General features: G+C 33.3%; 2 protein-coding genes across 2 annotated transcripts; both read right to left on the reverse strand.

The window, feature by feature from the left end:
- LOC104222891 (probable serine/threonine-protein kinase At1g01540) lies at positions 1-2,062 on the reverse strand. Its single transcript, XM_070169888.1, has 8 exons — positions 1,941-2,062; positions 1,738-1,890; positions 1,375-1,476; positions 1,241-1,282; positions 980-1,153; positions 678-785; positions 348-606; positions 1-63 (listed from the first exon to the last, which is right to left on the reverse strand). The coding sequence occupies exons 1-8, from the start codon at positions 2,060-2,062 to the stop codon at positions 1-3; spliced, it is 1,023 nt and encodes a 340-aa protein (XP_070025989.1).
- An 884-nt stretch (positions 2,063-2,946) lies between these two features.
- Positions 2,947-10,111, reverse strand: LOC104222890 (glutaminyl-peptide cyclotransferase-like). The gene is made up of 11 exons (XM_009774211.2): positions 9,637-10,111; positions 8,498-8,554; positions 8,354-8,389; positions 7,865-7,929; positions 6,964-7,027; positions 5,920-6,037; positions 5,722-5,819; positions 4,396-4,466; positions 4,263-4,287; positions 4,117-4,171; positions 2,947-3,272 (listed from the first exon to the last, which is right to left on the reverse strand). The coding sequence occupies exons 1-11, from the start codon at positions 9,904-9,906 to the stop codon at positions 3,160-3,162; spliced, it is 972 nt and encodes a 323-aa protein (XP_009772513.1). The 5' UTR covers positions 9,907-10,111; the 3' UTR covers positions 2,947-3,159.
- Between the last annotated feature and the right edge of the window lie 2,512 nt (positions 10,112-12,623).

Below are 12,623 nucleotides of genomic sequence, written 5' to 3' on the forward strand. Positions count from 1 at the left end.
CTAACTATTTGACAGCAGCTGCGCAGAACTTCGACACGATGTCTGTTTCTTGATAACATGTCCCTGTATTAGCAAAATTCATACAAATTATGAAAAAATGTACCATAAAATGTTTTAGGTTCTTGTTGAATGATATAGCTTGAATTAGTGTCTCGGACTTAATTTATATACACTAATAGCGTAAAAGAAATTAGTGTAATTCAACCTATAATAACAGGTTACCAATTACACATTATGAGCAATTATCTCTACTTACCTATTAGATGACTTAATTATATAAACATAAAGTGCATAAAAGTTAAACTCGTTTGTTAAATGCTTATCATAAAAGAGAGGAATGACATTACATCGCCTAGTAGTAAATCGCGTGGCTCCAGCATGTGAATCACTTCTCCCATTTTAGGCCTGTTGCTAACATCTGGATCAACACATCTAAGAGCAATGCGCAGAATTCTTTTCAGTTCTTTCATACAAGGCATTTCTGGTAGCTTTGGATCAACTATTTGATCATATTGTTGGCTTTCCACCTTTGACTTTATCCAGTCAATTAGATACTCCTGCACTTGATTATAACCCCATTTTAGACCACCCTTTTTCTTGTTTTCTCTGGGAAGATCAGAATGAATGTATGCCAAAAAAGAAAGAACATATAGACCTCTATTTCTGTGATAGTATACTCAATGGAAGTCTTTCCAGATACAATCTCCATGATAAGTATGCCAAAGCTGTAAACATCACACTTATCATCTAAAACTCCAGTGGATAAGTATTCTGGTGCAAGATAGCTGAACCAAGCCATAGAAAACAAAGTGATAAATCAACCAAAAAATAATGCCTGATAGTGTATCAAGGGATTTAACTTATATATACTGCCTTTTCAGGCTATTTAATTATACGTTAACTTTTAGGTGACCTGATAGTGTAAAATTTATTTTCTACTGTTAGTGTATAGAAGTTATATTTTGTATCAACTACTCACCCTGACATTCCAGTAGGCGGTGTTATTGGGTAATTCCATTCATCAGAACCTAAGAGTTTGGTGATACAAAAATCAGATATCTTTGGATTCCATTGCTTATCAAGCAATATGCTACTTGACTTTAGGTGTTGATGAATTATTGCTGGTTCAGTATCCTCGTGAAGGTAAGCCAAGCTGCACAAAATCAAATAATTTCAAGTTTTAATTTGGTATCATTTTCAATCGTTGATTCAGAGGAAAGGAATTCAATTAAACACAAACCCTTTTGCATTGCCATTGTCTATGTACTCGTCCACGGTTATCCTATGTCCAATTATAAACAATGGTCATTCAATGTATTAAAATCATCGATAGAAAGTCTGTTTAATCGAGTGATCATAGAGGATTTGTAGTACCTGTAATATCCGTCAAAACAATAACCAAGCAATTTCACCAAGTTTCTATGTTTGAGACCCAATAAAGCTTCTACCTCCCTCGTAAAGTCCTTTGCTTTAGCCCTGCCATCCAGTGTTTGAAGCAAATAATAAGATAAAATGAAACATTTATTTGATTTACTAGGCTACAATACTAAGCTTAATTGCAAATTCTCTTACAAACAATGATGTGAAGTTAACAATGGCTATACTTGATCAGTTTTAAAGTTGAAAATAAGAGTGATCAATTAGTTTCCAGTATATTCACAAGTTTAAGTTATATGCATTGACAGTGTAATAACACAATCAGTGTTCAGATCGATAGTAAATTTTGCACGAACTAACCTGCTACTGATCAACCGCTTTATTGTAACTCTAGTATTGCCAAACAAGATACCATAATAAACAATAGCATAATCTCCACAAACAACTACATTTTCATCAGCAAAGTCATCTGTTGCTGCTTCAATCTCTGATAGTGTAAACTGGTAACTAGGCCTAACATCAAATTAAAAGCAACAAGAGGATGAGGATATCTAGCCGCTGACTCTAAATCCATCACACGACTAAGTGGTCCACTGGTTTGACTAGAGAATATCACTTGTTTTTCTGGGGTTCCATTGCCCATTTCAATCTCCCATCCGTTATGTGGCAATAGCCTTCTACTCATTGAATAACTATTGTGAGAGTTCGTGCGTAAATCTTTTGAAATCGTTGGCTTCAATACATTACGTCGCCTAGTTGAGATAACATAAAGAGTGATGCCGAGAGCAAAGCTGAGGACAAAAAGAATTATGCAAATGAGAATGGCAACCCATAATTCGACCCCAAAGAATGAAGTTGGCTTTGAGAGTTTTCGAGTGATGGATGAAACGGTAAAAAACATTGTTAAGGAGATTACAGGATGAGATTACAGCAGAAGGGTTTAACTGAGAAACCAGATTAGAGAAAAGTCGAGTAGATTAAGAATGAGAAAGAGTTTGCGTTCAATTAAAACTCTACCTTTTTGTAATTCAAATGTTTGATAATTAAGGATTTAAGGTAACAAAACTGAGAGATCCTTACGTGGCGGGAAATCTTCAAACGAAAATAAACCATTTGTAATTATGTGTTTGAGAGGTATTCCCAACAAAATAATCATTTTTCCAAGTAAAGCTTGAAGCTGGCATTTCTTTTGCTTACAATGAAGTTTCTCTTTTATTTGACGGCAGTTAACCCGACTACTGGGCTCAGTTGGCACAACTTTTTTTTTTTTTTCCTTTTTAGATTGTTTTTGGGAAAATGACATTTTTTTATATATACATTATGTATGTTATATACAAAAATTATACAAATTTTATACACTTTTTCGGCTACCAAATATAAATAATTTCCGACACATGCTAAAAGTGATAATACCCCATTGTTTTTAGGCCCCGTGTTGGGAAAGGCAAAGGAACGAATCGAACCTTACATTTATATGTGAAAATAAAACTTTGCATTAATAGGATATAAAATTTAAAGTAGCAGTTCTATCATAAGTCAAAAGAAAAGATGAGCAGGAGAGTAAGGCTATAAGGTAAAGTTTCTCTTCTACTTGAGCTGCATTTTGCTCTAGCCCATATAATAATCGAGTTGACCAGGCAGCAGCTAGTCAGCTACAAATTTGCTTCTGTTCTAGGCATGGGACAAGTTAATATACCAACAGCAAGTACATATACAAAATCTGCAAAAAATTGATGTACTAACACAATAATTTAGAATTTGCAGAAGAATATCCACTGGGGACTATGAAAAAGGAAATGCCGGGGGCATGCAGATCTGCTTAATGTCTCCGTTGAATGGTGTCTTCAACGGGTGCAACTTAATCTCATAAAGCTTCGGCCACCATTTGCCTGTGACTGAATAAAGTAATAATTCGGCTTAATGATATTTCCTTGTTACGGTACACTTGTTACTATAGAACAACAGAATTTATATGAAAGCTGATGAACATTTTTTTTGGCACAATAATGGCAAAAGGCTAATCTGTCCAAACTTAACCACTATAATCATGCTTGATTCATAATACATGTAAATACTTATCAAAACTATGACTTCAAACTAATCTCATTGAATTTTTCTATCATTTACAGAAAAAATGTCGGACGAAAATAGTGGCAGTAGGCAGATCAGTCTACGCTTTTTTTTTGCATCCACGAATGTTGCCATTCATTCACATGTACATAGTTTCTCCATAGTTATGCTTTACTGATGTGAATAAAATCTCATTTCCCATCTTTGCCCTAACCCGACCCTAACAAATTGAGAAACTAGGATTGCTGGGAATGGCACACGTCACCAGTGGCGGAGCCACCTTATAGGACCCCTTTGCGGGAAAAATACACTGTGTAGATAGGTAAAAAATATATATATATATACACTATATGTATTGATTCCCCTTAATTTTCTGGTATGTTTACTTTTATATATTTCAACACCCCTTAACGAAAATTCTGGCTCCGCCATTGCACGTCACATACATTAAACATCTATTGTTTGCTCTTAACGTGTGGTAACTTGATTCAACTACTATGGCTGATCAGGTATTTAACCAATTAAATCACAAGTGGCATGCTTCGTAAATATGCATTTTTAACCGACTTTCAGGTATCCATCAAGTGAGAAATTCTCTCAATATTTTTGTGAATAATCACAACCAAACCCTAAGCACTAAAGGAAAAGCAACAAGATGATGGAGCTCACCAAAAAGACGGTCACCATCCCTATCCCATGCTATGCCATTTAAGACATCAATTTGCTGCAGCAAAGGTAAGTATTGAAGAAGATGTTCAAAAGGTCCAAGTAAACATTATACACAGAGTCAAAAGCAGATGCTAAAGTAAACTGACCTTCAAATTGTGTAGCAATCCTTCTCTGCATAAGTAACAGAAGACACATCATTTCACTCTACCTCCAATTTTCTAGGAGTAATAATTGCCTAATACTGAAGTAATGCTACAAGGAAAGAGCTGTTAGAAGAACCTCAAATTGTGGAGGAGAATCCATCCAAGCACTGAGCCATCTTTATGTGATATTCTAGCTATACAGTCAGTCTGCAGAGATAGGTGGACATAAGTCAGAGTTAACCCTACGCCACACTTGAGTTGTAAACGAAATTATTCAAACGTTTGGGCTTCAGAATCAAACAGAAGCATTGTATACTTCACTAGAACTGGTATTGTTGTCAAAGGCGAAAAGCCAAAAAATCCAAAGTTTGCTAGGACTTAAGCAAAAAGCACAATTACTGCACGCACTTTAGGTAAGAAAAGCATAAATGCAGAAATAACTATATATACAAACACGCATAAAGGAGTGGGAAGCAATTAAGTGAACTTATGAAATAACAAGCCCTGTCAATCAAGCTCAAAAACCTTTTTTTTTAAACTCAATCAATTCAAATACCATTTAAAATACCTGATTCAATTGCGACCATGCAGCTTTGAGTCTCCAATTCAAAGTTACTGACTGTAGTTTTTAATAAACTAAACTTCTATTTTTCTATTCCTAATCACTAAATATTTGTTAGTATTTAACAAGAAAGATATCATTTTTCCAACTAATGCTTAATGTCTTGTGCCGTCTTCAAGAGAGAGCCTATGGACACTGAGGCAAATGCTTAGGTGCCTTGGTGTCTATACTGTAAATGTCACCTAAGTGAGTTCAGTGCTACACTTTTCAAGACAGTTCAAGCCATGATTGATGAGGCTCACACATTAGCGCTTTGGCGCAGACTGAAGCTCTGTTTAAGTGAAGAGCTTTACCTATAAGATACCTAACTTCAAAGGTTTAAGGATGTCTCAAGTGATTATTTTTATAAGGATTTCAAGTGATTCTTTAAAAACACCGAGAACTGCCATACTCGGAAAATATCCTCTATCATTTTGGTTGCTCATGTAATGATAAAAGTTCTCCATCGAACGTGGAAATCGAGGAAGCCACTACACGGCAAATCAAAGAGAAACCATTGATCTGTACCTCAAGCTCAGTGATAACATACAACATCCAGAACTTCACATATTGGGTTCAGATAAAGCAGTTACTATTATTTTTAAGTTTTAATAATGATGCCTTGTATCCTTGTTAACTACAAGGTACCAGAAAAGGACTTGCCCACAAGCACTCACTACTAGAACAAGTAAAACACAGTTTAAGTTTCAAGAAGATCTCAAGATGCTGCCGTTTGTCGTTAGAGAAATAGCTTAGTAGCCACATTAGTAGCGCTTAGGATGATTTTAAGGGAAAATAATTGCGATGTGTAATAGAAAATCAATCTTTCCGAAGAGGGAGTTGGGGTGAGCAAGTCCATACCATCCAAATATTTGCCCAAACTTCATCATAAACATACTCTAGTTCATTTAGTCTGTGCACTTCATCACCTTGATAGTTTACAATTTGTTTTTTAACTACTGCAAGAACGGGAAAAAAAAAAGCATAAGAACAAAACGAAAAATTCTTATAGGAAGAACAAAACAGCTGAATCATAATTTGACCTTCAGATGACAAAACCTTTCATAGTTTGAGGATCAATCTGATACAGGGTAGAAGATCCATCACTTCCAAAAAGGACTTTCCCATCAGTTGCCAATCCCCAACCATCGGGCATACCATGGCTGAACTTCTCAAACTGAAGAGGAATCAACCGTAAGAATTACTGAGGAGGTGGAAGGGGAAAAAAGCAATATAGAGGAGCATATGTCACTATAAAAATCTTGCAACCACAAAAATACTAGCATTTCTCGCTCCACAATCCCAAATGTGCAAGGATTAATACACAGCATATTTCTGCATTGCAAATGGCAGTTTATGTTGTATATTAGACTTGGGACGAAAAACCGAGATTCACGTTCTGGAAATGGCAATCTTTCCGTTCAAGTAGTTGAATACAGAAGGCAACTGAAATCAAAATAAAACCAGCTTAAAGCTTCATCGAGCAGAGAAATTGAAGTTAGGTTAATGGAATTCTTTTTCCAGTTTGAAATATACACTTGAAGAATAGTCAATATCTTGAAGAAAAAGATGTAGTTGTCTATTATCATGTCATTGTTAAGTATTTATCAGCAATATCAGAATAAATGTAGAACAAGTGATTATAGATTAACTGAATAGAGATGTTCATCAAAGAAACTGTATTGAGATGCTTAGCTAGTGACAACTCAGGAAAAGTCTCAACTGACAGGTAGACCTATCGAACAATATATCCAGAGCAGCCAAAGAGTAATTTTTCCGATTTCATACTATCAGGTAAAAAGTATAAGTTCCAGACACATACTATTACAGTTAATGCCATCACGACACCACTTCTAAGTTCTTTTACCACTTTCCGCCATGACCTCAGCGTCAGAAAGTTGGGATTTGCAAACGAGATCAAAACAAAATGATCAGCACAGGGAAAATCTCTCTTTCCAGCCAGAGAGTTCGCAGTAAACATCATAAAATTCTTACCACATTACGTCCAACAGGACTTCATCTGAGCAAGTCTAGCCACTACTAACATCAATAGCACAAAGCTGCAAAAAACACTGAACAAATATTAAAGCATAAGCAACATACTTTGCTCAGATTATGCCGATCATATATGTAACCAGTACTCTGCCGCCAAGTTACTTGAATCAACCTATAAAATACATTAAGATTACTATATTAGATGTGAGGTCCATCTTTTTCATCATAAAAGGAAAAACAACAATCACTGTACAAAGAAATACAGAAATTGAGAATATACCATGCAGCCAAAACTCTTCTTTAATTTAAGTCAGAGAACTATTCGAAAGCACAGTGGGTACTTTCGCAATCAAGGGAGTTTTCAGAAGCCCTTCAGATTTGAGGAGACTATCAACTTATTTCACAGAATAAGACACAATCATGCAGAAGTACCAAGAGGAGGATAGATAAACTCTTCCTTACAGAGAGGGAGAGAGAGAAAGGGAGAGAGAGAGAGGAACCATAAAAGCCTGGTTTCACTAGTCGGATTCCGGGTTCCATGAATCATGATCGGATATTAAAAGATTTCTCGATTAGAGGACTACTACGACTACAACCTCGTTGAGCAAGCCTGTTTAGTTCCATCTCCTTGAGTTTCAACTGGAACGCTAGGAGTTGGAGTCGGGTTCAGGCATCAAGTCATAAAAGATCATAGTAGTCAAAAACCTAATAGGGACTATATCCATGTGGGCAACAAAAACATGTTTTCCTTTATCAGTCAAAAACAACATATTGATTAGCATTGTATTCTCCCAGAAAGTAAGTTCCCCAGAAGCATCATTATCACGCTGTATAACGTATAACTAATGGGAAAGAGTATTTTCTTTTGGAAAAGAACGAGTTACTTATCACATGAATTTCTTCACTAGTTGAATCAAGGAAAGTAAAAACATTCTTAATTTTAAGATAAAAAAAGAAAACCTATCATTAGCTGAATGAAAAGTAAAACCATTCAGTTTAGATCACAAACCTATCACCAAGAAGAGTTAAGCCCTCCCCAAAGTCAGAGTACTGCATTTTCTGAATAGCCTCAACCTGTGAATGCCAGAAGCAAAAAGGTTCAATGATATATCAACTCGGCATCTCCAACTGAGCTTGAATGTCAGGAATTATATATTGCACTTGTCATCGGTCAATGTTAATATCATGGGAACACATTTTCTTCTTTTGATATTTTATATCATGGGAACAGCTGCTGCATAAAAAGAAACATCAGCACTTTACAAAGTTATTGTATGGCAGGATGTTTCCTTAATAGGGAATAAGCTTCAACATTCATTGCATCTTCTCGTGCAATTATGTTTCTCATCCTTTGTTTCCTTTTTGCTAACTTTCATAATTTTCACATCGTTTTCTTTTTAAATTCTCATTTTGAACATAATAATTGAAATGATATAAGAGTTTATCTTAACTATTTTATTTCGCACCATCTTTCATTCAGAGCATCTAAGCCAATTACCTCGCCAGTCTGCAGAGTGACCTTCCGAACAGATGACTGTAGTCAAATATCATAAACACTATCAGTTACGAAAAATTCTGGCAAACCAAATCTTCCTAAGAAATAATCAGTTGAAGTCAACTTTAGAACCAGAGGGAAACTCACAGCCCCATTCATTCCAGTAGACTCAAATAGGGTATCATTTTCTGCATACAGCAGTCCCTATAAAAAAGTGTTCAGTATTATTAGATGGAAAAAGTGCTATCTGATTACTTATCAAAAGAAAAAGCAACATATGATTAATAGTTTAATACTATAGCTGGCCCCTACTTTGGGACTTCTAATTAGAATTGAATAGGATAAATGTAGCCAACCCATAATATTTCAGGTTTATTACCAAGCAAAGCAGATTAAAACTATAAAGCAAGCAAAGAAAGGGGAGAACATCAATATCAAATATCAATAGATTTCAATCATTTTACAAGAATGGTTGAGATCTTGCCATTTGAAAGCTGATAGTGTGAAGAAAAATGTATTTTGTCTTTGCTCATTTAGGTTTTCGCACAGTAAATATTAAGCATGTTTAAAGTAGTTAAATAGAACAGTTTCACCTAAGATTATACTTAACTCCATCATCATATTGATCTAGGTGAATGGGGAACAGTCTCCACATCTATTGATAGGGAATGAGTTACTACATTGGAGAGAATGTTGGGCAAAAAATGTTCAGGAAAGAGAACCATCAAAGGTGAATGATGCAAGCTAAGCCATGGAGAAAGACTCCAGTACAGTCATCAGATAATGCCTTAACGTTTATTCTTATTGTCGGTTTGCTGAAAGTTTCTATCAATTGGTGATGTTTATTGTAAATGCAGCAGAGGAACTATAATTATTTCGATTAGATGTATGATCTGATATGAAGATACCAGATACTTGTACTAGCTCTAATTTCATACCTAAGAGAAATGAGAATTGAGAACTCAGCCTGGCCTGCAACATGTGTTTGTCTCTCTTTTTTAGGTACATTACTTGCCAGCAGCAAAGCCAACTAAACAATTCGAAAATATTTGAAAGAAAATTTGAAACACATAGGATATAGTCCATTTTATTCTAGTAGCTCAATCAAACTACCAAATGCCAAAAAGATGCTAGGAAAATACTCTAATTAGACATCATTTTTTCTTATGCGAATTGAATTTCCAATCCCTATTTCTGATGACACAAATTAAATGAAAGAGGCGCTAGAACTCAACATAAATCTAGAGGATCAACTAAATTTAATAGAAGTGAAAGAAAAAACGAACCTGCGTGAAGGCGCCAGGATCGTGAGGGAACTCATTGATCACTTCGACTGTGTAAAGCTGATTAGACGGCATATCGGATTGAAACACGCCTTCCTTTGTCGATGAAGTATTTAAAAAAACTATTAAACAAACAACTAGGATTAAAAAGACAAGGACGGAGATCTTTCTGTAATGGAGAAGAAAAGGAGAGGCAGAAGCCATTGAAGGTTGTTGAGGTAGGGGGTTAATTCTTCTACTATTAGATTTCTTTCTCATCCTTGCGCCTGGCATGTGGTTGACACCTCAGCAACGAGGGTCATGGATAACTCCGGGGAAGGGCACGCCGGAGCGACGACGGGAATTCGCGAGGGGGTGGCAGATTTACGTGGGTAGTCTAGATGAAAGGCGTTGTCGTCTAATGCCAATTGCCAAGTTTGACTAACAGCATCAAGTTTTCCACCGTAGCACATAAGTTCCTGATGGCTCGATCGGTTACAATCACTCGAGATAACAATTTCGGGAGAAAAAAGAAAATTATTCGCAAAAGTCCGCTGTGGAATTTATTTTGACTTTTTTCGCTTTTAGCCTGCGCCAGAAACTATTTGTATTCAGTGGCCAAAAAAGTATATATAACATACATAATCTCTCTCTATATATATATATATATTAGCTTTAGTGTACGTACGTTGCACGTGTATTTCGCGTCAATCAGTATAAAATATATATAAAAAAATAAATTATTATATTCATTGAAACAATATCTTCTTAACATACAAAAATGATGAATTTAGTTGAATTAGTTATATAATATTTGTAATTATAATATCTTGCGAAATATGATATAAATATGTCATGTTGTTGTATCTCGTCTAACATCTCTTTGGAATACCAGTAATACAAATTTCGACTATCAATTAGACCAATAACAGTATTATATTACTTTAGAATTTGTCAAAATGGTTATTTCATCAAAATATTGTAAACCTTAACTACTGGATATATATTTCTTGAAATTCTAATTTACTAAACAATGCAATTTTTCATAAAACTCCAGTCACCTAACTAGATCAATATTGAGGAAGCTGTTCTTTAAACAAATTTTCTTACATCTTCGTCTAATGATATTAATTAAGTAGTTATTATTTTTCTTAAAATATTAAGAGCTTGAAAATTTTAAATAATAACTTAAATTTTTGAAAAGGAGATCTAGTACATTCCTAAGATCACCCTACAAGGAAATAATAATATTATTTATTAATTATCAAATAATGAATACAAAAATAATGAAGCTTTTAAATTAATGGTAACTTTTTCATAATTAATGTATCATCAAGATTGTAACACAAATATTTTATGTAGAAAAATGAAGGTGAGTTATTTTTTATAACAAAAGAGATTAAAAATTTAAAAACTTGTTCAACATAAAAAAATATGTGGTATATGGTAGTGAATTATATATTTAAAGATTGATTTTTCTAATTTAGAGGAAGGTTTAGTAAACAATATTTATTATGAATATAGATTATAAATAAGTATGATCAGTTTTTCATTTTTATGAAGAATAATAAATAGAATCTAATTTAATTTGTCAAGATTCTAAAATAAATATTTTAGGTAGGAAATAAATTTAAGTTATTTTTTTATATAACAAAGAGACTAAAAGTTTTAAAACATGTTATGATTTTCTTTTCTCGGATTTGAGTCTTTTTTCCCCTTGGTATCTATATGTCTATTTTTTATATGGTGATAAAATTTATTTTTTATAACCAAGGTACATAATATTAGCTCATATAGACTTAGAACCTTTCCAACTTTGTATCAAAATTAAAAGACAACAGAAGCAATTATCTTGTCTTAAAAGATATGGCGTTGGTAAATAAAATATGGTTATATGGCATTGATAAATAGAATATGGTACTTGGATGTATTCTCGTTGGACAATTGAATCAACGTATAATGGTTGATTTTAAATTCTTAAAATTTTTAGTTAATTTAAAGGTCCTAAATCTTAGGGAGATATTAAATGACTTTTTTTTATCTAGTGTGATCTTTAATTTTAAAAGGGTAAAAAAGATGAACACATTTCGCTAAGGGCTTTCTTGCTTTTAATATAGTATAAATTTTTACGTGTAAGATTTACATACAGTAAACTCTTAATATTTTTAAAGGTATTGGACTTTTTATATAATTTAAATAAGAAAATATTTAATAAGTAAATTTTAATTAATTTTAAACTCATAAACGTAGATTTGTATAAAGTAAACTCTGAACAGTTTTAAAATTCTAAATAGCAGGACTTTCTGCGTCAAATAAGAAAGATTTTAATGCGTGAAATTTTAATTCATTTAAACAGTTAAATATAAAAAACAATTAATTAATTATTCAATAAATTATTACCTGTGGTACTTGACACACAAAAGCCGTTAGTTTAAGTTACAATAAGTAAATATTAATTCATTGTAGAAATGTATCTGTTGTTAATGAAGGGATAGGGAGAAAACGTGGTAAACATATGTTAAGTTGGTGTTTTTTTTTTTTTGGAAGTGATTGATATAATGTAAAAGTTTACTTGATTTTAAAGTTCTAAATATTAGGATTTTCTACCAAGTTTAAATAAGGAAGGATTTAATACATAAAATATAATAATTAATTTTCAAATCTTAAATATTAGGAAAATGATTTAAATGACTATTTTGTCTAGTGCAAAATTTAATTTTTAAAGGATAAAAAAGGCGAACGTCATTTCGTTAAGGGACTTCGTGCTTTTAATATAGTATAGATATACACAAAAAATATTCAGTAGCCAAAAAAGTATATATAACATACATAATGTGTTTATATATATATATATATATATATATATATATATATATATACATTTTTCAACTATTATTTTGAGAGCGACTATATAGTGACATTTTCTCAATTTCTTTTCTAAATAACAAATTGGAGCAAAAGGCCCTTTGATGGCTGTAGACACCGGATTTTTGACCCTCCCCGAGAATTTT

Source organism: Nicotiana sylvestris, chromosome 3 (assembly GCF_000393655.2).
Source record: "Nicotiana sylvestris chromosome 3, ASM39365v2, whole genome shotgun sequence".
NCBI lineage: Eukaryota > Viridiplantae > Streptophyta > Magnoliopsida > Solanales > Solanaceae > Nicotiana > Nicotiana sylvestris.

What these genes read in the sequence shown, in the direction of transcription:
- LOC104222891 (XM_070169888.1), bottom strand. Translation starts at nt 2,062, where the DNA reads ATGAGTAGAAGGCTATTGCCACATAACGGATGGGAGATTGAAATGGGC. An exon ending in AGTCGTGTGATGGATTTAGA is followed by an intron (nt 1,891 to 1,940) that starts GTCAGCGGCTAG and finishes ATTTGATGTTAG; the next exon opens with GCCTAGTTACCAGTTTACAC. An exon ending in CCGCCTACTGGAATGTCAGG is followed by an intron (nt 786 to 979) that starts GTGAGTAGTTGA and finishes GGCTTGGTTCAG; the next exon opens with CTATCTTGCACCAGAATACT.
- LOC104222890 (XM_009774211.2), bottom strand. Translation starts at nt 9,906, where the DNA reads ATGCCAGGCGCAAGGATGAGAAAGAAATCTAATAGTAGAAGAATTAAC. An exon ending in ATCCTGGCGCCTTCACGCAG is followed by an intron (nt 8,555 to 9,636) that starts GTTCGTTTTTTC and finishes ACTTTTTTATAG; the next exon opens with GGACTGCTGTATGCAGAAAA. An exon ending in GATTGCTACACAATTTGAAG is followed by an intron (nt 4,172 to 4,262) that starts GTCAGTTTACTT and finishes CCTTTGCTGCAG; the next exon opens with CAAATTGATGTCTTAAATGG.